Source organism: Sus scrofa, chromosome 9 (assembly GCF_054392235.1).
Source record: "Sus scrofa isolate SSC_HxYL_T2T_F1_AM1 chromosome 9, Sscrofa_HxYL_maternal_Yorkshire_Landrace_v2.0, whole genome shotgun sequence".
NCBI lineage: Eukaryota > Metazoa > Chordata > Mammalia > Artiodactyla > Suidae > Sus > Sus scrofa.
The window spans coordinates 6,599,553-6,624,864 of record NC_139391.1 but is presented as its reverse complement, the minus strand read 5'-3'; the positions used below and the strand labels follow the sequence as shown (position 1 = coordinate 6,624,864).

Sequence of the window (25,312 nt, the reverse complement as noted above, 5' to 3'; positions counted from 1 at the left end):
GTCAGAAAAATCCAGAGGGACAGAAAGGAAACCAGGACAGGGCAATGTAGCAAAAGCCAAGAGGGAGAAACCTTTTGAAGGAGGAAGGAGTGGGACGTGAGGGCGATCCAGCTGCAACATTGTCACCCCGCCTTTGGCCAGCGTTGACACGGCTGATCTTGCAGGCTAGGCGGGGGTCCCCTTCCTCCCTCCCCGCTCCACGTGCGTCCCTCCCGAAGCTGCCCGCTCGGTCGAAAAGGACCTTCCCCGATAGAGGAGGACTGTTCTTCGGTCAAGGGTATACGAGTAGCTGCTTCCTTGCTAGAACCTCCAAATAAGCTCTCAAGGAAGCAGTGGTTGAGTCAACTGTGCTGCTAACTGCTAAGACCCGAATCAGTCCACCAAAGTGAGTGACACAGAGTCACTGGTGGGCTGAGTAAGAGTCACTTAAGGAAAGATTGGAATGGGCCAGGGAGTAAGCAAAGGGGATCAAAAGGAAACAGGAGGAGTTCCCGTCATGGCGCAACATACACAAATCCAACTAGGAACCATGAGGTTGCGGGTTTGATCCCTGGCCTCGTTCAGTGGGTTAAGGATCCGGCGTTGCCATGAGCTGTGGTGTAGGTCGCAGACGTGGCTCGGATCCCACGTGGCTGTGGCTGTGGCGTAGGCCAGCGGCTGTAGCTCCAATTAGACCCCTAGCCTGGGAACCTCCATGTGCCGTAGGTACGGCCCTTAAAAAAAAAAAAAAAGGAAGAAAGAAACAGGAACTTACTGTAAGTTTATCTGTGCATGACAGGAAATGGCTCAGTAGCTAGAGCAGAAGGTGGGTCAAAGAAAGGACATTTTTTAACAAGAACACTTAAAAGGTTAATGGGAACAGCCCAGTAGAGGGAGAAGGTGAAGTCACAGGTGAGAAAGGAAATCAACAGCATATCGGGTCCCCATGCAGGCAGGAGGCACAGAGTCCAGGACGCTTACTCCACTGTTACTGAAGGGAGGGAGGAGATGGGTGCAAACAGGGCAGGAGCAGATCGGTGGGTTTGGTATCGGGAAATGCGAGGACTTCTGGTTGGTCTCTAGTTTTCCAGGTCCTGAGGAGGCAAGGTCATCTTCTAGGAATGAAGGCGCGGGCGCATGAGAGGTTGGAGCGTGGACAAGGTCTGAAGAGGTTATTCCAGGAGGGAGAGGAAGCTCTCCAGATAAGCAGAGTCAGACTACTCCCGGCCTCACACGGTACTGGGAAGACACACTGACAAGTCCCAGCACAGGCACGGGTATGTCATAGGTGCTCAGGATGTGAGTTCTAATCCATACCATGACCATCACAGGCAGTGTGTGCCAGGAAAGCCCTGTGAGCCCTGCTGGCCCACCCTGACGAGCGAGGGGACGGATACCCAAGGCCAGAGAGAACTGGGGGCAGCCTGAGCTGGCTCCTGGTCAGTTCAAGCAGATGATTTCAGAAACACCTGTTGAAGAACCGAATAAAATAGCCATTTCTAGAATGATGGCAGAGGAGATGGCATATCACAGAGTGGTCTGAGATGACTTCAGACAACAGATGCATCAAGAGAGAACTGGCAATTACTTGTGATTTATGATTTGCCTATGTCTTGCTCTATGTGCTGATGAAGATACAAAGACAAATCTACAAGGGTCCTGTGCTCCAGGTGATGGCAGATACAAAACATGTGGTTTCACAGCACAGCAGGACTGTAGAGTGGGAACGTGATGAAAGGAACTATCGCCAGCACGTACTGAGGGTTTGCCATGGGCCAGGCTCCTGTGCAACGTGCTTGACATTAACGCAGTGGCTCCTGACTGCAGTTCTCGAGGTCTGATAATATTAGTACAGCTAAGAAGAAAAGATCAGAGAGGTAAAGCCACTTGCACAAGATAATACAGATAATTAAAAGTGGAATAGAACTTGAAACCAGGTCTGTCTGACTCTAACCCCTTAGCTCTTTCCACGAACTACTTCAAGTCAGAGGAATGGGTGGCGAGTCCTGTTCTCACAGGATCTGCGGCTGCCTAAGACGCAGGAAGCAGTGGATCTGGGCACGGGACCTTGCTCAGGAGGTGGAAGTTGTAAGGTGGGACGTCTGGCCCAATGCAGCACAAACTGTGTTACCACCCTGCCTGCCTAACCATTCTCGCAGAGGAGGAACCCCAGAAATAAGCTTCTTTCACACTCTTCCACTCCCCCATCCCCACCCCAAGACAGCTTTTGGGTATGAATGGAAACTGTTCTGACTGGCTGTCACAAGCTTATGACTTCACAGTAACCAGCTGGAAAAAACAGACACCATCCAAGATTCCCTTAAATCAACCTGACCCAACAAAAGAGCTACAAATTTCTCCACGTGAGGCAACACAAAGAGCCGGTCTACACTAAAAGAGTAGTGTTGAAGAGTGCAAAAGGAATTGAGAGTGCTTGTTAATGCAATTATAAAACCTCATGGTTTTACTTCCAGGAATTGTGAAATTAATCAATCACATATCTTTTTAGGTCAAACCACTCCCAGAGGGGGACCAAGAGATGAATCAGATCTAGTTACTGACCTGATACAGCTCTAAAATCAACTATGACCCTCTGGGATAGAAGCTGTGATTCCGAAATGTACAAATGACTAGGGGGAATTCCCGTTGTGGCTCAGAAGGTTAAGAACCCAACTAGTATCCATGAGATAGCGGGTTCGATCCCTGCTCTCACTCAGTGGGTTAAGGATCTGGCGCTTCTGTGAGCTGTTGTGTAGGCTGCAGATGTGGCTGGGATCCCGCATTGCTGTGGCTCTGGTGTAGGCCGGTGGCTATGGCTCCAATTAGACCCCTAGCCTGGGAACCTCCGTATGCCACAGGTGTGGCCCTAGAAAAGACCAAAAAAAAAAAAAGAAATTCAGGTTGTTGTGGCTCAGGGGCTCAGGAGTTCCTGAGCAGACCGAGGCCTACTTGACCAAAGACTTAGGCAGAAATGAGAGACTCCCAGGATCCTCAGGGGTGGAAAGAACTGCAGGTGGTGCAGTCTATCCTTTACCCCATGCTGCAGTCTCTTCCCCCACGTCGCTGCCTGGTCTCATCTGCTGGCATCCTGAGCCCTGGCCGAAGGCCTGTCATGACGTCTCAGCAGTATTTGCTAAGAGCGCTGGAAAACCACAAATGAATGAAGTCCTGGTGACTTACCCAGTACCATCGTAAGCCAGCCTAGCCTTCCTATGACCCCAAGATGGGAGACAGAAACCTGCTTGTCCATAGTCAGGGTCAGCAAGGTCACATACTATTGGACAGGAGTTTTCAGAGTGACTCCTCTGAAAGGGAAGCCATTCTCAGTGTCAGGTACCTAGGAAGAGGTAGATCCTCATATAAGACACCGAGATTCGGAAGCCTGGCCTGCAGTACAGGGGAGGTGCTGCATTATTCTTTTAGGTCTAGGCATCTGGAGGATGGCAGCTGTCTAGACAGGGATTCTAGGTGGAGGTGTTAAGATGACACCAAGGATACAGAGGTAGGCTGAGAGGTGGATGAGGCAGGGCCAGAAAGCCCTGAAAAGCAGACAGCCTGGTAAGTCAGATTAACTTCATTTGAAAACTCACAGTTTATTTTCCTGTTACCATCCTCAACCCTTTAATAAAGCCCAAAGCGACCATTCAATTCTTATGTTCTCGTGCTAACGGGCACAGGGAGGTTATGTGGGTTTCTTCTTAGGCGGTGGCTGTGACCAGAGAGAGTGGGGGTCACTAGTAAGACCCCCAGAAAGGAAGGAGAATATGTGGGGTCAAGAGCTGGTGCTGCCCAGAGGCATTCTCTACCCTAACAAGAAACTCTCCTACCAGGTCCCTTGGTGATGCTGGGACTTATCATTAAGAGGGATTAATCTTATGAGGGATTATCAGTTAAAATCACTGGAGCACCCAACACTTCTTCCCAAGAGCACGGAAAGAGGCCCAGCTCATATTCCCTTTTGGGGAGGCCAATGCGATACTTCTATCTGCTAGAGAAGCTAACCTGTGCGTCAGTTCTGAGCTCAGTTCCTTTTGGGCAGAAGAGGGATTCTGAGGTTGGTTATTAGGGATCCGCCAGAGGGAATACAGGCTCAGCTTAAATTGGCAGCTGATAATAACTGTAAAATAAAACTGGAAACGACCCCGGAAAATCAGAGAATTGGTCCTGTGAAAATGGAACAAGGAGAAAAACAAATCACTAGAGGGTAAAGGACGGGATTCTGGCAGGAGTCACTCTGAAATGCTGCACAGAAGCAGTCCCCGTAGCAGACAGCTGCTGTTGACAGTGACGTAAGTACCTGGCCAATCCAAGGGGTGGAAATCTCTTCTGGGAGTGAACTGACTGAAGAAAGAGCTGAAGTCTACACAGGTAGGGAGAAACAGTGAAATGCTGCCTGAAACATGAGACAGTTGTTCAGAAAAGAATCCAAGAGGCTGTTTATAAAGTGACCCAATACACTTTGTTTTCGATTTGATTCATTATAGGAAAAATAAAAAGAGTCCCAAGATTCTGAGAAACAAATTTGTAGACCCAAACTGTAACCTGATTAAAGTTACCCAGGGGAACGGCTGAGTCTTCTGCTTAATGTGAAATGCCCTAAGCCTACCAGACCATGGCACAGGTGAGGTCACACAGTGGCAGTGACATACCCATCTGCACAGCTAATAGGCCTCTACTCGCAAAACTGCCTCAGACTCAGCAGGACTTCCTGACGTGCCTCCCACGAAGTCAGTGCCAAGGCATTCCTGTTCTCATCAACTGGTCTCTGTCACTACCTGCTGCCTAACAGCCAGGCCTTATATCTGGATGCTCCACGAGAACCTGCTCCCCTGACATCTTCCGAGGATTTCTCTCTGACCCACCAAACCTCGATGCAGCAAGAACGTAATGCCCTTCAGCTCTCACTCCTCAGACAGAGCCGCCCTATTCCAGCGCAGAACTGGAGAACTGCCTACTAAACGTGGAAATAGTCCTTCGTCGGGTGGGTGCCAATGGGATGATGCTGAGATGGGTAACACTTCTGGACTGTCTACACAATTACGAAAAGAATGTGTTACTTTTATGAACAGCAAAACAACAAAGACACATCTCTATCTTGAAAAAAAGAAACAGGGACACGGACTTGGCTTTCTTAGGTGGGCCGTTACTTTACCCATATTTGGGCCTGCAGAGACCCCGCCCGGTCTTCAGGTGGTCCTCTGGCCTCATGTCCTATCTCAGCGAAGAGTGTGCCATCCAAGGGGTCGCCTGCGTCAGCTGGGATACCCCTTCTGTCCTTCACATTCTCCCCTCAGTCTCCAGAACCAATCACCATCCAGCTCCTACCAAACTTGCCTCCAAAACACTTCCCAAACATCAAACAGCTTGCTTCTTTCCCTCCCTTTCCATCGTCTCTACTCTGACCCGAGTTTCCTTCATCCTCCCCAGACTAGTGCAATCGTCTCTGAAATAGTCTTAGTGGGTCACTCTGCTCCGTGGACCCCTCTCTGCTCTGTTCTCTACCTAAGCAGCCAGAAGGATCTTTTCAAAGTGCAAACCAGATGTTGTCATTTTCAATCTTAGCCTCCTAGTATTTTTAGTATAAAAATTGCTTTTTATAGTCTAGCCTCTGAGTGTTTCTCAGACACTTCCACTATCATTCAGCCCTACAGCCACGTTGGTCTTAGTTCCTCAAAATGCTCACCCTTTCCCTCACTACGGGCCTCTCACACATGCTATTTCCTCTACCTGGGACACACTTCGCTTTTCACTTCATCTGGTTAACTCCCACTCATCATTTAGGTCAGTTCACTCGTCGCATCTCCAGGGAAGTCATCTTTGAGCCCCAAGACTAGGCCAAATGCCACAACTACATGTGTCCATAGTATCATGAACCTTCCCTTCAGAATATTTGTTAAAGTTATAATTTTTAGGAATTCCTATCCTGGCGCAGCGGAAACGAATCCGACTAGGAACCATGAGGTTGCAGGTTTGATCCCTGGCCTTGCTCAGTGGGTTAAAGGATCCAGCGTTGCCATGAGCTGTGGTGTAGGTTGCAGATGCAGCTCGGATCTGGCATTGCTGTGGCTCTGATGTAGGCTGGCAGCTGTAGCTTCGATTAGACCCCTAGCCTGGGACTCTCCATATGCCGCAGGTGTGGCCCTAAAAAGAAAAAAAAAAAAAAAAAAAAAAAAGTTATGATTTTTAATAATATAATTTAATAATATATCATATAGTAAATCAAATTAAATCAAATCATGGTAAGTCAAATATATGACTGATTTGTGTTTTTATTATTTTAATACCCATCTCTGTCATTAGACAGTAGACTTCATTTGGGCAAGAACCGTATTTATTTTTGTACACCTTTGTAATTTCCACACAAACATAATGCCCAGGCACATAGGAGGCATTAAAATATGCTGAATATTCAATTCATCAAATGAATTCTCACAACGGCTTAGAGTTAAAAATCCCAGGGTATGTCTGAACACTTTCTATACATACCGCTCACATCCGGAAGCCATTTGTATGGCTCATCTCTATCCTGAACTCTTGGGAGGCGGCAGGAAGCAGCATTAAGAGCTCAGGTGAACTCACCCCTATGGTAGACGCCATGTAGTCTGCACACATTTCTGCAAAGTCTCGCTCAAGAACACCATAGTAGAGGCCATAGAAGAGGAGAGAAATGCCAAAGTCCATGGCATCTTCCGGTTTGATCCTGGAAGGGAAGCAGCATGGCCTGTGAGGCCTGCCCTGAGACTCAGCTGCTCTGGATCTCTACGCTGGGGCACATGAGGCAGCGCCTAAAGTTGGAAGCCTCACGAAATGGAGTACGTGTTAACAACATAAAACCAAATCCAGCCTGTTGTTTGTTTTCATATGGTTTGTGGGCACTACCTGCGCAGGCTAGGACTGGGAACTGTGACCAGGCTAGGGTACCCCCTTCTGCCCCCTTCCCCACTCTGTCCCCAGGTTGGCCTCCTCTGAATGCTGACCCTGCCTTGCAGCTGCCTAGAGCCTGCTCTCCTTGGCACCTATATGCTGGGGGCTCTACTACTGGCAACCGCTGGACACTAAGCACTGGAATTTTCAGTCTGGAAGTTGGCAACTCACTACACTAAACCGCCTCCCCTGCAGCCAGGTGCCCACACTGAAGTGGTGGAGCCCTCCAACAGGAGGAAAGGGCACAGGAGGGCCTGGGTGCTGCTGGCGCAGAGTGAAAATGATCCCAGTGGTCACCAGTCCCATCAGGTACCGTCTTTGAGAATGTCCCATCTGATGGCAAGAGGGCACAAGCATGCCACCATCTGAGACAGCCCATCAACAGGGTGGACCAAGGGAGGCGTTTCCTCTCATGTTCTGTAAGTACCTACATACTACCCTAGATCTTGCCTTTTGTCCAACAAAGCCTAAAATATATATATTTTTTAATTTATTTATTTTTAGGGCCTCACCTGGGGCATATGGAGGTTCCCAGGCTAGGGGTCTAATCGGAGCTGTAGCCACCGGCCTACACCACAGCCACAGCAGTGCCAGATCCAAGCCGCGTTTGTGACCTACACCACAGCTCACAGCAACACCAGATCCTTAACCCACTGAGGGAGGCCAGGGATCGAACCCACAACCTCAGGGTTCCTAGTTGGGTTTGTTAACCATTGAGCCACGAAGGGAACTCCAAAGCCTAAAATATTTATTACTTGGCCCTTTACAAAAAAAGGTGTACCAACAACAGTTTTAGAAAAGAAAGATAAAGTTACGTAGTAAATATATACATACCGGTTACCATAAAATTTTAAATTGTATTTATACATACTTTGTATCATATCATCAAAGTTAAATTTTGGTCCAAGTCTCCTTACTAAGAAGGAAAATACGCCTATAATATTAGGAAGTTTGTTTCACTAATTCCAGGGACGAATAATTCACAGACTTGAGTTTTTAAAAGCTTATTACAGAAAACTGACTTGGTTAAAACACTTGTAACATTTGCTGAAACAGGAACTGTAAGTGTATCCTTAATGTTGTAAATTACACTTATCTTAGAAAGTTGAATTTGCCCATTAACCTTGTAATATTTAATCTAATAACTAGACGTCATGATCTTATTCCAATTAGCCTAATAAGTAGCATGAAACTGGTCCAGAGTCTCCATGATGTTTGCCTCCTTCTACGGTGTGCACGTCAAAGACGCTGTAATTAGGAGTTCCAGCTGTAGCTCAGAAGAAATGAATCCAACTAGGAATCACAAGGTTGCAGGTTTGATCCCTGGCCTCGATCAGTGGGTTAAGGATCTGGTGTTGCCATGAGCTATGGTGTAGGTTGCAGAGGCAGCTCGGATCTGGCATTGCTATGGCTGTGATGTAGGCCGGTGGCTGTAGCTCTGATTCAACCCCTAGCCTGGGAACCTCCATATGCCGTGAGTGAGGCCCTAAAAAGCAAAAAAAAAAAAAAAAAAAAAAAGGAGCTATAATTCTAGAATAAATACCTTTAATGCAAATGTTTGACTTTTACTTTTTTTAACCACGCAGATTAGGAAGTTATCTAGAAATAGTCTTGGTTTTCTTGGATGAGATGTACTGACTCCACACTGATAAATTCCAGTAAATCTTTGTGGAACCTGTGAATTCTTTCAGCCTGTGCTACCCCGGAAGAAAGAATTCCATGGGTGTCCTCTCAATGCATAAAGAAAGACTTACTCCTTTCAGGTTCAGGGACTCCCGCCTTCCGTGCACGAGCTCTGGGGAGGCCAGTGGTCATGAATTCAAACTTGAACCTTCAGTCTCTGCTTTCAGTGCATCGCCCAGGTTTGGGGTTCCTCACAGCCCACAGCCTACAGCCCCATTAGCTCAGCCAGGACACCGCATTTCTACCCTTCTCTGCCCTACCGACTCACTGAACCCTCCAGTCCCAGAGTCCACGATTAGTTAGTTGGCTTCTGCCTTGACTGGAGGTAGAGGGGACCTGTGTGTTGATACAGAGCTTATGACAACATGAAGCAAGAGCCACATGATGCCTGTTTTTGTTATTATACTTTTCCACTAAAATATAAATTCTTGGAAAATAAAACCAAGATTTGAAACTCTAACTCCGTACTATTCAAACCTTTTCTCTTTGTCAGCACAAATCATGGAGGCCCCATCCCCCCCTCCCACCCTCCACAGCCCAAGTCTCCTCCCCTGGGTGCCATGGCCCCCGCGTTCATACTCAGGACTTGCCCCAGGTACAAGGGCACCTCTCACCAGTCTCTCCTGCCCAAACACTAGCAAAAACAAAAGTAAAGGGTACTCACTTGAATAATAAGTTAAGACCAAAGAGAGTAAACATGACAGCCATGTAGCCAACGATGCCAGTGGCATAGCTGATTTTATAGATCAGCAGGAACCATTTATAAACCAACCTGGAAAAAGGAGAAAAAATTAGTACAGCTGACACAGAAACACTTGCCCAGGAGCCTCTGAACCTCCAGACTCCCTTCTTTTCACATCAATGAGGACACAGGCTTACAGGACTTTTATTGAGCAACTTCAGTTACTGCACAAAGCTGGTCACTCCCTCACCTGCAAAACACCTCTACATACCAGGAAGGGAGTACCTTGTATTTTCCTCGTCTCAGACTAAGCAAGGAAAAGAGAGCCTTGAAGTTTCAACTTCAAAGGAAATGCATCAACACTACATTAAAAAAAAAAAAAAAAAAAAAAAAAAGTAGGAGTTCCCATTGTGGCTCACTGGGTTAAGGACCAGACATTGTCTCTATGAGGATATGGGTTTGATCCCCAGCTTTGCTCGGTGAGTTAGGAATCTGGCACTGCCACAAGCTGTGGCATAGGTCTCAGATCCGATGGTGTTGCCATGGCTGTGAGGTAGACTACAGCTATAGCTCTGATTGGATCCCTAGCCCAGGAACTTCCATGTTTGAAAAAAAAAGAAAAAGACAAGAATATGCATGGCTGACCTCAGAGAGCTGTGTCATCTCAAATTCAGGTTAGTTGGATAAGGAAGTGAAAACTAGTAAATATAGCTATGCTCAGAAGGAAACAAGTATTCTTGGGAGTTCCTCAAGCCTCGTCATGGCTCAGCAGTTAATGAACCAGACCAGCATCCATGAGAACGTGGGTTCGAACCCTGGCCTCGCTCAGTGGGTTAAGGGTCTGGCGTTGCCATGAGCTGTGGTGGAGGTCGCAGACGCGGCTCAGATCTGGTGTTGCTGTGGCACAGGCTGGAGTCTACAGCTCCAATTGGACCCCTAGCCTGTGAACGGCTATGCCGTGGGTGCAGCCTTAAAAAAAAGGAAGAAACAAGTATTCTTGTCAGGAAAGAGAATTGCAAGGGAACATGAATAAGAGGCAGAATTACCTACAGGCTTTTGTAACCAGGCAAAGCTAATCTGAATACTGCTTTGCTCCTATCCACAGGCCAAAAATAAGGTGACTAATGTCTAATGAATCAGTTTCAAAATTTTTTCCTCTTCCTGGAGGAGAAGGAGTAAGGAAGGAGGCGCTCAGTACCTTTGAACTGGATGTATGAGTGTGACAGGGGTGGGGGGTTCCCCTGTGATGGTTCTGAAGGAGGATCCCCAGAATCCAATGAAAAGCAGGGTGGAATCTGGCTGGCTGACTACTGATTCAGAGAGAAAGATGGTTCCCAGAATGTACTAGAGCCTTTTAAATGCTATGGAGGTAGGTCCCTGATGTCAGGGGCCATTCTTCTACCTGTGAGGAAAGCTAAGGAGCAACCGAGCAATCTACCTGGCTCCTGAAAGCTGACTAGGTTACTGCCAACGCCGCTGGACCCCAGGAGGACGCGCATGGTCCCTCCCGGCCGTGGCTGAGCAAGGGGTGAAGGGCCCCATCACCCTGCAGTACCTGCCCGCAAAGACCACACGCAGCTCCATTACCCAGGGTTGTGCTGTTCAGATGGGAGTGAGACACAGCAGAAAGGATATGGAAGTCGAAGTAGAACATGCATTAAGTGAGGTTTAGTAGCTGGGTGACCTCAGATAAGGCATATCAGCCCCGAGAAGAGTTTACTTATTTATAAAACAGGAGCCCCCCCCCCCCCTTTTCTCACTGGATTGTACAGAGCCCATTTCCTGGTGTATATGATACATGCTCAAGAAATTTAGATGGTCATGAAAATGCTTTGAAATTGTAAAGCACGGGAGTTCCTACGGTGGCTCAGCGGTAACAAACCCGACTAGTATCATGAGGACTTGGATTCAATCCCTGCCCTTGCTCAGTGGGATAAGGACCTGGCGTTGGCTGCAGACACAGCTCAGATCCCGAGTTGCTGTGGCTGTGGTGTAGGCCGGCAGCTATAGCTCCAATTCAACCCCTAGCCTGGGAACTTCCTTATGTCATGGGTACGGCCCTAAAAAGACAATAAAAAGGAGTTCCCGTCGTGGATCAGTGGTTAATGAATCCAACTAAGAACCATGAGGTTGTGGGTTCGATCCCTGGCCTCCCTCAGTGGGTTAAGAATCCAGCATTGCCGTGAGCTGTGGTGTAGGTCGCAGACGCGGCTCAGATCCCGTGTTGCTGTGGCTGTGGTGTAGGCTGGCAGCTACAGTTCCAATTAGACCCCTAGGCTGGGAACCTCCATATGCCGTGGGTGCAGCCCCAGAAAAGACAAAAAAAAAGGAAAAAAGAAAAAGAAAAAAAAAAAAAAAAAGAGAATGAAACTGTAAAGCACTATCAAGTGTTGGTTGTTATTATCAAAAAAAACCTCCCATGTTACAGGTGTATTTTCAATCGCTTTGGTTCCATCATTTAGTTCAGTGTAGGAGCTGAAACTGTTTATTACTTGATGACTCTTAACATGCTTTATTACACGTCTTCATAGTACCCTACATGAGGCAGCAATTAATACCACATTTTTTAGGGATAAAGAATTCGAGATTCAGGAGTTGCCACTGTGGTGCAATTGGGTCAGCAGCGTCTCTGGAGTGCCGGGACGTGGGTTCAATCTCCAATCCCCAGCCCAGCACAGTGGGTTAGGAATCCAGCACTGCCATAGCTGCAGTGTAGGTTGCCATTGCAGCTTGGCCCTGATGCCTGGCCCAGGAACTCCATTTACCACTGGGAAGAGGCGGGGGGGGGGGGGGGGGGGGGAGGGAAGGAGGGAGGGAGGGAGGGAGAATTCAAGGCTCAGAATTGAGCAGTCATACAGCTCATATAAGTAACAAGCGGCAGGGCTGGAGTCTCCAAATCACATCCATCTAGCTGTGTATTCTCTGATGGTTCTTAACGCAGAGTAAACTACCCCAGCCAGAGAGGGGCTTCTGGATCACTGACCTCTCCTTGAAGATCAGTTTTACTTTGCACAATGAAACGGGCACAGGGCAGGCTTACAGTGAAGTGGACAGAGGCGGTGCGGGGAAAGTGCAGGGTGCCACTTAGGAGACCCCTGCAGTCCCAGTTTAGAGGCTGGCCAGTTTCACTGTTAGGCTCTCCTGGATCTGCTGCACACGTGTGCCTCACAGCACTTACCAACTGCACTGAAACCGCTGCTTTTGCACCCATCTCCTCCATTAACTGAGTACTCCTGGAGGGCAGGAACTATGTCTTATCCCCGGCTCTGCATCCCCGGCACGCTGCACAGGGCCTGACACATAGCAGGTGCTTGTTGAATGAATGGAAAAAATCTTTCTTTCTGTCAAGTACAGATATTAAATGACCTCACAACCTGGTTGGGAGGATTAAATGAGAAACGCATTTGGAAATACAAAGAATTACACAGGCAGGGGCTGCTTATGACCAGAGGAGGAGGTATTGTTTGCTGGGAAAAAACTGTAAATTTGCTGAGATTCATTCATTCAACAAAAATTCACAGAATAGGCTACTATGTGCCATGCCCCGTGGCAGGGCCTGGAGTTAGAGCAACAAACAAAATGGATGTGGTTCCTGATCTCACGGTTAGTTTAGTGGGTGAGACAGATACCCAAAGAATAGTTAGTTATAAATTGTGATAATTCTATGAGGGAAAACTACAGGGCCCCAGGAAGTACAATCAGAAAATCGAATTTAGAGATCAGAGGAGGGTTCCGAGAAGAAAATAACACTCAAAACGAGACCACAGTGACCAGGATTTGCTTACTTATTTTGTTTGCTTTTAACAGAAACAGGCCTTGCTGTAAACCACAAGGTAAGCTACGGGGAAGCGCTTGGGGGGGTTTACTCTGTGAATGGAGCAGGTCCCCAATCAGCTTGTCTAGGTGGGGCTCTGTGCCAAGTAACCCTGGCAGACAAAAACTGCCTTTTTTTTATTCGGACCCCACCCCCTTTCCCATGCATGCCAACCCATGGGTGTCAGGAATCCTGGCTCCTTCCCATTACCCACTACCTACATTCTCACCTTGGAGTTGTCTGTACTAGTGGCTTTCGAGTGGCTCGGAAGGTGACAAAGGCTGTGACGGCGGAGAACAAGACCCAGATCACTAGAAACCTCCACCAGTGCAGCTTCACTGTGAAATAGAGGGGAACAACCCACATCTGAAAGAGGGTCACCATCTGAAATACAAACACAAGCACTTCAGCTCCAGCCAGCTCCCGCGGCAGCTCTGTCTGCAAGTCCGGGGGGCCTCTTCTGTGTTCCATTTCAGCCCGATCCTCTCCTACGCTTCCAATTTGGATAAGAGCACTTCCTACTGACCCAAGTTAGAAACCTGGGACCATGCCTGATGCCCACTTTTCATCCTCCGCCCAGCTGTGTATTGTACAGAGTCCGTCCTTCCCATCCCTGCCCTACCTCTGCTGTCTCCTTGCATTCACTGTCCCCCCGCCGACCTGTCCTCTCTGGGAGCATCCATTCCCCTGCTGAGAACCCCCTAAGGGGCCCCGGTCCACAGGACAAGGTCCAACATCCTTAGCCCGGCAGTCAATCCCCCACAGTCGAGCCCCAGACTACTAATGCAAGGACACCTCCCACCCCTCCCCATGCCGGCAGTGGCACTGCCCCCGCCCCGGGCTGCATCATCCTGTCTGCCTTCCCTTTGGCCTGGCCTGGAAGTATCACATCCAACACACACAAAACCTTCCGTCTCCTTTCCTTTTTTTTTCCCTTTTGTTTTTAGGGCCACACTGCAGCACTTGGAGGTTCCCAGACTAGGGGTCAAATCAGAACTACAGCTGCCGGCCTACGCCACAGCCACAACAACGCAGGATCCAAGCTGCATTTGCGACCTACACCACAGCTCACGGCAACGCCAGATCTTTAACCCAATGAGTGAGGCCAGGGATGGAACCCACATCCTCATAGATACTAGTCGGATTCATAAACCGCTGAGCCACAGCGGGAACTTCCAGTTTCCTTTCTAGGCAGGCTAAGTCATGACTTCCTAGTGTTCCCAAAGCATTTGCTTTTCTACATCATTACAGTGCCATCATAGCGAGAGTATGATTTAAATTCATTCTCTTCCTTAATGTATGCTCCTTGAGAGCAGTGACAGGCCATATGGCTCTGATTCCTCTCTGCTAGGAAACTGGCCCCTGAGAATCCTCAAGGAGTGTAGCTGAGTAAGAGGAAAGCAAGGCTAGAGCCCTAAGACGGAGGCACGGTTCTGTTTTAAAAAGGGTCTCTTTTGCTTTCTTTCCTTTGGATCTTTACCTCAGACTTGTTAGCTGAAGCATTCCAAGGGTATAAAAACGATTCTAACTCAGAAGTTCGGACTCATCCCAGTCTGCCGCCCTCCAACGCCTCCTACCCCCCTCCCTAACCACTCGGTTTTCACTAGGTGTCACTCTTCGCAGGTGAGTAGCAGGTGTAAAAAAAGATAATTAGCACTTAATGGAGGTTTTCTTCCTGATGTCATCAAAGGAAATGAAAAAATTATTTTTTTAAAGGGCAGTGGGTGGGTGGTTATAGAGAAGAATATAGCAGCTAGTTCCCTAAAGCTCTATAGAAAACATTTTGAGAAAATATTTACTCTTGGGGATTTCTAGACTAGTGCTGCCCAGTCAAAATATGAATTGCACATAGAAATTTAAGTTTTCTAATAAAAACTTTTAAGTTAAAAAGTAAAAAGAAACATATTAATTTAAAAAATATATTTCATTTAACCCAATGTATCTAAAGTATTATCATTTTAACAGGTACCCAATATAAAATATGAAATATTTTACTCTTTTTTTGTACTAAGGCTTTATAGTTGATGTTTATTTTATTTATTTATTTATTTTGCTTCTCGGGCTGTACCCGCAGCACATGGATGTTCCCAGGCTAGGGGCAGAAATGGAGCTGTAGCTGCCGACCTACACCACAGCTCATAGCAATGCCGGATCCCTGACCCACTGAGCAAGGCCAGGGGTTGAACCCACATCATCGTGGATACTAGTCGGATTTGTTTCCACTGCACCACAATGAGAACTCCAGTGTTTATTTTACGTTTATGTAGTATCTCAAAAGAGACCAGTCACATTTCAAATGTTCAACAGCCACACGTGACTGGTGACCCCAACACTGGACAGTGCACCTTAAAGCATCTTTTTTGGTGTTTAGCTCTCAGGCGCTACTGCTCTTTTACAGACTGCTCTGTGGAAAGGAAAAGCCTTAGTGTGTGTGTGTGTGGTGTGTGATTTCAGGTATTAAAGAAAAGAAACAGACGGTGGAAGACAATGGTGAGTGGCTACTCTGCTTTAGAGCCTCCGGCTTTAGAGCTGTTTGCCCACTGGTCAGTGAGCTGGGTAGCCTCAGTACCAATTCTACTGTGCAGGAATCCCCAGTTGACTCTGACTGAAGCCTTCGAAAATATTTTGCCCTTACGAAAAAGTGCAGAAGCACCAGGATGTAGCAATGAACGGCCAGCTGTGTAAAGCTCCAGGTGACATTCTGGAGGATCATGGGAGGAGACCAGGAAAAGACGTCGCAATAGACAAGGGCACGATATTTAAACTAGGGGATAAGGCAACCACGACCCTGACACCAGAAGCGAGCAGATGAAGGTAGGTGTGGAAAGAAGGGCTGTTTAACAGGCTCATGGGGTGCTTACAAGACAGTAGGCCCAGAGGCTAGAGAAGAATTAAATCACAACGGTCTGGGCACACATGTCCCCTCGGAGAGAGAGCAGCGATTCCCGTGCCCTTTCAGCCTTTCCAAAAATGCGGCTGCTGCAAAACCACCGGCCTGCCCAAGCAGCCTCTTTCCCACTCCCCATCAGTCACCACAAGCATGTTCTGGGGGGAACCTAGTCAAGATAACTGGCATATCTGGGTGCAGCGGGAGGCAGAGGACCTGGTTTCTGTTCTGAGGTGAACAAAGACATAATTAGGGTTAAGTCTGGGCATCAGTTAAAAAGGAAAGAACTTTCAGAATTCCCGTCGCGGGTCAGTGGTTAACACATCCAACTAGGAACCATGAGGTTGAGGGTTCGATCCCTGGCCTCGCTCAGTGGGCTAAGGATCTGGTGTCGCCGTGAACTGTGGTGTAGGTCGCAGACGCGGCTCGGATCCCGCGTTGCTGTGGCTCTGGCATGGGCCGGCGGCTACGGCTCTGATTAGACTCCTAGCCTCGGAACCTCCATGTGCCTCAGGAGTGGCCCTAGAAAAGGCAAAAAGACCAAAAAAAAAAGGAAAGAAATTTCAGGCCTGAAACTAAGGGAGTAAAGCTACTCATGAAAAAATGGCGGGCGGGGGGGGGGGGGCAAAAGGGAAGAAAGAAAGGCATTTAGGGACAAGATTGGGCTCTTAGAAACCAGATGGCTCAGCAGAAGCCCAGCAGACCAGCTCTTCTGCCTCCAACTCATTAGGCCACTCTGAGGAGGGCCCTTCTTCTTAAAGGAAAGGTTTGACTTGATTTTTCCAACCGCTTTAAGTTCCAGCACGCTAAGATTCGGTCAGGCAGCCTTGTATCTATCTGATTTCCTAGGTGAGTGAAGGCGGCACTCAGGCATTCATTCATCCATCAGGTATTTACTCCGCATTTAATGGGAAGAGGAACGCAGAAATAAACATGACCACTGGTCCCTGTCCTCAAGAAGCTAACAGCCTAGCAGCAGCAGAATAACAAAAATGAAACCTTTATTGTAATGACTCCATGAATCTTTAGACCCTCGCTAAAGAAGACGTACAAAGAAATCACTAAGGGACAAATGAACAAAGTAGAATATGATACAGTGCAATGACCAGAGATTTTAGAAGGAAAGAGATCTAGATATGAATCCCCATGTATTGTAAATAGCTATTTACAATCTATCCTGTGGCTATTTACTATGTTACCTTAGACAAGCCACTTAACTCTAATAAGCCTTAGTTTTCTGGATTGTAACTGAGGTTAACAGTATCTACTCCATCAGGCTATAGAGACTGTGAGCTAATGCATGGAAAGCTCTTAGAACAGTGCCTACAAGGCAAACACTTAATATAAGTAATGTAAAAAATATAAAGTAAGGATTCAATACAACAGCTCTTACATTTCAATGGCAACAGCGTATATTAAAAAAAACCCAGCACAGCTGCACAGTAAACACTGAGTAAATAAGAGCTCTTATTACAGCTTCACATGATCAAAACCTCATAAAGCTACATGTATAAGGGGGCAAAGATTACAACGAGGTAACCAATCAGCATATTAAAAGTGACAGGAGTTCCCGTTGTGGCTCAGCAATAATGAGTATCCATAAGGACGCAGGTTTGATCCCCGGCCTTGCTCAGTGGGTTAAAGGTCCAGCATGGCCGTGAGCTGCAGTGTAGGTCGTGGACGTGGCTTGGACCCAACATTGCTGTGGCTGTGGCGCAGGCCAGCAGCTGCAGCTCTGATTCGACCCCTAGCTTAGGAACTTCCAAGTGCCGCAGGTACAGCCCTAAAAAGAAAAAAAGAAAAAAAAAGAGAGAGAGAGAGCAAGAGATGGCGTTAGAGGAATTTCTTTATAATATTTAATTTGTCCTTTTCCAGAAAAATAAATGATCCCCAAATCCAAACTAAGGATTTGAAGCCACTTTAACGTATCAAGACACTGCCCATCAGGGCAGGCCTGTAATCCAGATTCTGCTCAGGGCCTGGATAGCAGCTGTGGGGTGAAAGGCCGGGGCGATAGTCTACTGTGGGGAAAACGCTAAGTCACAGTTTTGCTTGGTTAATTTGTCTGTGTCTACTGTAGTCTTTATTGGCATTCTGTTTCATTCGTTAAGGAAGGTATAGGTATCTATCCATTCAGCTGGCCTGGCAATAAATGGCGCCACCTAGTGGTAACATATGTGGTTCAATCATTTGCTCAAGGAAGTTATCTGTACTTGATGCTGCGGAACTGCCAGGGAATCGATGCCAGCAAGGCCACTACCAGAAAAACCAAGGCAACATTACGCTGTTTAACTACAAATATAACCAGAATGAAGGAGGCAGAAGCTCTACTGCTTTCTGCTCTGTCTGAGCACCCTTGGGCCGAGGTCAGGTCTGAGGACCGCAGTGTACAGAGAATATCAGCGAATAAATATGACCCTAAGGGAGTAGTCAGGATCACAAGTGGTCTGGAAGGCCGATCACATAAGGAGCAGGTAAAGGCCCCGGATATTAGGCCTGGACAAAACTACAGGAAGGCATATGGCTATTATCTGAAGATTATCCAGAGCCTCAGCAAGCGGCTAAGAGTCAGCACAGTCTCTGTGACCTGCAAGACCCCACATACTGCTGGAATACCCTACAGGGCAGAAACGCGGTTGGCAATTACCTCTACCACACCCCCAGCAAATGGTCAACCTTGCCACCTGAAACCGGCCCTCCAATGATAGCAGATGTGCTAGACAAGTCCCTGGTGCTGACCTGAAACATCTGCCTTTGTCTCCCTTCTGCTTCTGAGTCTAATTCTAGTACTTCAAGAATAAGAGCACATTTACCCTCTGTTTCTTAAGCCTACTCTCCTAATACCTATAATGAACCCTTTTTTCCCAAGTCTTCTTTCCAGGCAAGAGGCATTTAAGCAGTGAGCATTTACTGGACACCACGTTGAGGACTGGGGAAACCTCCTCAAGAACTTAAGTTTCTGAGTAGGAACAAGTAACCATAACACAGTATGCTAAGCGCTACAATGGTGCAGGCCCTGCTGGCCCAGAAAGTACGGCAGAGGTGCTTCCCTCCACATGGAGGGGTCACGGAAGAAGGCGACCTTTCTTCTCCGTGCCGACGGTCCAACCGCCACTGGTGGCGAAAGGCATCGTGATGGGTGTTCCAGGATGTGCTCGAGAAGGTACAACTGTAGCTGAGACATGAGCCTAACGAAGAAGGCAAAGCTCAGAGGAGGCTGATCACACGCCGGGTTTTTATTCTAGTCTGAGGAGACAAGTCTTTCTTTCTCACAGAAGGTGAGTGGCACCCCTTCCCATCCGGGCATTCTCTAGCCACATTCTAGCAACCCTCCTCCTGTCTCGGGCTGAGGAGAATCTGTAGCACTTTCAAAACTGCCAGGTAGGAGATCTTGCCGCCATCCATTCCAGGAGGGACTAGCAGTTCAGGGCACAGGAGTCTGAAGAGATCCTGTATCTGGTAACAGAGATGACGAAAGCTTCCCCTTGGAGATCTTTAAAAATAGGATTCTTTTCCAGACATAAACTTACTCCTTCCCTAACATCCCTGAGGGAGCTAAGGAGTGAGTAAGATCAGACTCCCCAAACAGATGATGAAAACTGAGCTACAGAGAAGCCCAACAGCAAGGCTGGCCTGGGCTGGGCTTCCAGGCTGCATCTTCTGTGCCCTGAGTTCTGCCTCCCAGCATCACTCACTAAGCTGAGGAGGAGGGATGACCTAGAGCAAAGGGGCACGGTTGTGAAAATACCTGAAATCCCAGCAAAGGACTGGGGCCAAAGTCACTTAGAGGAAAAGTCGGGGGCGGGGTGGGGGGAGGCAGTGTTAGAAACAGAAATGACCACGGCAGAACGGACAACAATTCTCGAGGCTTTTGGAAAGCCAAGTGCTCTATGGAAAGAATGCTGAACCAAGAACCGTATTTCACGTCCGGCTCTCCCATTCAAAAGTCACTTCAGAACTCTGCACTTTAGTTCACCGATGTGAAAAATGGAGACAAATCCAATCCTATTTTATTTGTTGTAAAGTTCCAAAGAGAGAACAGATGAGAAAAACAAATTCAATGCTATAAGCAATTTGTGGTATTAGAACCACTGGTGCTGTTATTAAAAAGAACAGCTGAAATTTAAATACAGGAAAGAGTGCGATGGTTGCTTCCAATAGCAGTTAAACTTCCTCTTCTCTGAACTCCTACATCACAGAGAAGTTTGATACTTTTCACGATGAAACCAGTAGGTTGGGTTACTTGCTCATAATGTCACAGCTGACAATACCCACACTGCTCTAGGTCCTAGAATCTAGGACGGTGTTTCTTTTCAGGGGTGAATTGTCTCCCCAGGGGACATCTGGCAATGTCTGGAGACATTTTTGGCTGTCACTGGTGGGGGAGGGCTGGGGGAGGGGTGTTGCTGCCATCCAGTGGGCAGAGGCCAGGGATGCTGCTCAACAGCCTGCAGTGCACAGGACAGCCACCTGCCCTCTCACCCGCCCCGATCCCCGCACACACACACCCCGCCCCCAAAATAAAAGAATCGTCTGGCCAAAACGTTAATACCCTCCCTACTGAGAAAGCTGGTCTAGGAGAAGAGAGCTAGTGTTCTTCCACTTAGTGATCAGGGTACCCAATGGAAGAGCAGAAAATTTTATTTAGTTTGAGAGGAACAGAGCTTCGTCAATTAATTCCATCATTTCTTGGTATGCATAGCAGCATTTTTGGGAAAGCTCTGACAGCTCATCTCCAACGGGTCCTGTTTCTACTCCTCAACAACAATCCCAGGGCCTCTCCTTTACACGACATTCTCCAGGGAGCTGTTTTGTTTTCCTTCTTTTTTTTTTTTTTTTTTGTATTTTCTATGACTGCACCCATGGCATATGGAGGTTCCCAGGCTAGGGGTCTAATCGGAGCTGGCCTACAAGCGGGATCCGAGCTGTGTCTGCGACCTACACCACAGCTCACGGCAACACCGGATCCTTAACCCACTGAGTGAGGCCAGGGATCGAACCCACAACCTCATGGTTTCTAGTCGGACTCGTTAACCACTGAGCCACGACGGGAACTCCTGTTTTCATTTTTAACTCCCATTCCTCACTCCACAGATGTTCTCATGTGTTTATATGTATTACTGGCACTGCGTTGTGCGTCTTCCCATGGGTTACGTTTTCTCCTCAGTACGACGTGTGTAAGGTCACAAGTCGCCATGGGTGCTCAGGGTCATGATGTGCACCCACACCTCACCTTTTAATTCAGAGGCAGGTCTCCAGATGGCCCCCAACTCTTCCGTTAAGTGCCACGTTAACATTTAAACGAACACTCTCTCTCATGTCCCATCAGGATATGGCACAGGGCGCTTAAATATTCCATCCGGCTAAACAGCGCCAGGTGCTCTCTGCGACGCCTGCCCAGGCTTGGCGCCCACACAGAACGCCCAGGGTTCCTACAGCCTCTGACCTCTGCCAACCCTCGGAAACGTACGGCGTTCTGGTTTCTAACCAATCAAATAAAGGGATGACTCGTTTTAGTGTTCATTTTTCTAACTACTACTCCTGACGCTGAGCATCTCTTCTTAGGCTTGATGGACTTTTGGGTTTCCTCTCCTATAAACTGCCTGTACCTATCCCTTGCCCATTTTTCTATTGGGAGTTGCTGTCTTTTATCTGTTGATTTGTAGGAGTTATTTGGTAGAGTCTGGATATTAATCTCTGGGTTTTTGTTCTTTTTTTGTTTGTTGGCAGTCTCACAGCACATGGAGCTCCCGGGCCAGGCCAGGGATCAGATCCAAGCCACTGTCACGACCTAAGCCGCAGCTGTGGCAATGCCGGATCCTTAACCCACTGTGCTGGGCTAGAGATCAAATGCGCATTCCCAGTGCTCCCAAGACACCGCAGATCCCATTGTGCCACCGTGGGAGCTCCTGTTGTCAGTTTTAATCACTATCTCCCTCTCTGTTATCAGCTAACTTTGCCTACATTATCCTCTATAGAACAAAAAATCCTTAATTGTAATATAATCAAATTTGTCAAATATTTACCTTATTTGCCTTTACTTCATTAACAGTATAATTTTGCTTTCATAAACAGATCTTTAATCTATCTTTAATTTCTTTCTGTATGCAGTGTTATACAGGAATTAAGTTGGGTTTTTTTTTTCTGTTGGTCTTTTCAGGGCCGCACCTGTGGCATATGGAGGTTCCCAGGCTAGGGGGCTAACTGGAGCTTCAGCTGCCAGCCTACGTCACAGCCACAGCAATGCCCGATCCAAGCCATGTCTGCAACCTACACCACAGCTCACAGCAATGCCAGATCCTTAACCTACTGAGTGAGGCCAGGGATTGAACTCATAACCTCATGGTTCCTAGCTGGATTCTTTTCTGCTGCGCCATGACGGGAACTCCTACAGGAATTAAGTTTTAATTTTTCTCCATATGGTGAGCCAGTTTTCCCAACACAATCTACTCAACCGTGACTATTCTCCTACTGGTTGGTGATTACACCTTTACTGTATATTACGTCCCCATTATACAGGGATCTTCACTCTCTTCCTCTAGTCTGTCCATTCTTGTCGTATGTCCTGCTATCTGGTAAGTTAAGTCCCTGTCTTGGGAACTGCTTTCTTTCTTGCCTAAATTTTTGAACTTCAAGTAGGCGGGAAAAAAGAATTTATCAGAATCTCTGGTTAATAAATTTTCATCATTAGTTAACGCATGAACCACTTTTGTTTTAATTTTTAAAAATTATCTTTCATTGTGGTGAAAGAAACCACAAAATTTACCATCTTAACTATTTTAAGAGTATTCAGTAATGTTAAGTAATCCTCATTGCTGGGCAGCAGACCTCCAAAATGTTTCCATGTTGCGAAACTGAAACTCTATACCCACCAAACAACAACTTCCCTATTCTCCCTTCTCCCCCAGCCTTTGGCAACCACTACTCTACACTCCATCTGCATAAATCGGACCACTCTAGGTACCTTGTATAAACAGAGGACAAGTATAAGAATCGTCTTTTTATGACTGGCTTATGTCACTTAGCGTAATGTCCTTCATGTTGAAGCATGTGACAGGAGTCTCTTCCTTTTTAAGTTAATTATTTTTAAATAACATGACAAATAACTGAATGCACCACTCAACAGAAGAACTGGAACATCTAAAATTCCTTACATTTAGCCATGTCCTTTTTTCTATCCTATCCTCCAGTCTTCTAAACAACAGTACTCTATCCTGAATACTGATTTTATCATTCCCTTGCTTTTTAAAATATGGCCTTATCACACACATACACATTTCTAAAATACACTGTTTAGTTTTCATTGTTTTTAGCTTTCCATAAAATGTACCAAGTTATAATTAGTCTTCTGGGATTTTTTTTTTCACTCAATATTATATTGCTAAGATTCATCCTGACCATTTTTTGTAACTTAGTTAATTATCTCATGTTACTTTATATATTTATATATGTATTATTTTATGTTATATGATATTCCAATGTGTAAATATATCACAATTAACTCATCTTCTCACCTACACATGAGCATAGGGCCATTTCAAGTTTTTGTTATTACAAATGGTGCTGATAGGAAAATTCTGGTACATCCTCCCTCCTGGGATGTGTGTGCAAACTTTCTCTTGGCATTTATCTAGGAATTAAACTCCTGGATCACAGGCAATATGAATATTCAATTTAATAAACTTTCTCAAAGTGACTTCTACGTGAAGGAAGCCATAGAAAATAATATTAATGGATCACCACTCTAGCACAGGGCTAAAAAGGATAAAAGAAGATTTATTAATTGAACAAATGAACAGACATCAGGGAGGAGCAGGGACAAAGGGGGAGGTAGAGGGACTGGGTGTGAATCTTGCCTCTACCAATCATTGGTTGAGTGGGACTCAGCTCATCTCTTTGAGCTTCAGTTTCGATCCATACAATGGCAAAAAGAAAACTACTCATTTCATCAGCAAAGTATTTGGCATGTTACAAAGTACTCAATAAATGGTAGCTGATGTTATTAATTATGTAGTAATGAAGTTCATACTTTAGAAATGGTCCAACTATGTTTCTGCTCTGCTTCTCCTCCTCAGAGCCCATTTTTAGCCTAGAGTAGATTTGAGGGTGAGGGGTCCCCCAAACTGTTGGCTACAGCAAGTACCTAAAATCTGTCCAGGCAGGGAGAAGAACTTTAGATGCATCAGGAAGGACTAACAAGATGGACCATCCAGAGAGATGGTGGAGTAGAAGGACTGGAGCTCATCTTCTCTCATAAAAGCAACAAAGTACAACCAAACGCTGAACTACTACCTTCAACCAAACAGACTGCAAACTATCAGGAAAGATGTCCTACTCCAGAAGACAAAGCGGAGGCCACATCATGATGGTAGGAGGGACGGTTACACAGCATAAGCAACCCCAGGGGGGCAGCCCACAGACTGGAAAGTAACTGTATCACAGAGACTCACCTAGGGGAGTGAGAGTTCTGAGCCCCACATCAGGTCCCCACGCCTGGGGATGTGGCATTTGGGAGAAGGACCTCTGAAGCATCTGGCATAGAAGGGCAGTGGGGCTTGTGTGCAGGAGCTCCACGGGACTGTTGGAAACAAAGACCCCATTCTTAAAAGGTGCACCCAGGCTTTCATGTGCACTGGGCAACAGGGCAAAGCAGAGGCTCCATAGGAATCCGGGTTGGACCTGACTGCAGTTGTTGAAGGATCTCCTACGAAAACAGGGGGTGATTGTCGCTCACTGTGGGGGAAGGACATTGGAGGCAAAAGTCTTGGGAATACTCATCAGCACGTGTTCCTCTAGGGGTGTCTACCTTGGAAAAATCTGGCCCTACCCATCAGCACTAAGAAGCCTCAGGCCAAGCAATAATCCAGGTGGGATCAAAGCCCTACCCATCAGCCGTTTCAAATCTCACCCAGACAAAGGCCCACACACTAGAGGAGTAAGAATCAGCTCCACCTACCAGTGGACAGGCACCAGTCCCTTCCATCAGGAAGCCTACAGCAAGCCCCCCGCCCTGGACCAACTTCAGCCACAAGGGGGAAGGACATCAGAAGTAAGAGAGTCTACAACTCAACTCTACTGTCTGCAAAAAGGAGACCACACCAAAAATCTACAAAAAATGAAAAGGCAGAGAATTATGACTCAGAAAAGAGAGCAAGAAAAATCCCCAGAAAAACACCTAAGTGATCTGGAGATTACAAGCCTCCAATAAAAAGACTTTAGAATGATGACAGTGAAGATGATTCGAGACATTGCAAATAAACTGGAGGCAAAGACTGAAAATTTACAGCAAACACTGAGCAAAGAAATACCAGATTTAAAACTTAAGCAAGCAGAGATACAACAC

General features: G+C 46.8%; 1 protein-coding gene across 3 annotated transcripts in view; it reads right to left on the bottom strand.

Annotated features, from left to right (window-relative positions):
- The window catches only part of RNF121 (ring finger protein 121), a 99,254-nt gene that overhangs the window by 18,929 nt on the left and 55,013 nt on the right, over nt 1–25,312 (bottom strand). For 2 of the 3 annotated variants that reach the window (XM_003129616.5, XM_005653660.4), the window contains 3 exons: nt 13,312–13,466; nt 9,251–9,358; nt 6,559–6,679 (listed from right to left, as the gene is read on the bottom strand). In XM_003129616.5, coding sequence (XP_003129664.1) covers nt 6,559–6,679; nt 9,251–9,358; nt 13,312–13,466 — 384 coding nt within the window. The remainder of the gene's footprint in view (nt 1–6,558; nt 6,680–9,250; nt 9,359–13,311; nt 13,467–25,312) is intronic. The other variant, XM_005653662.4, reaches the window with a different exon arrangement.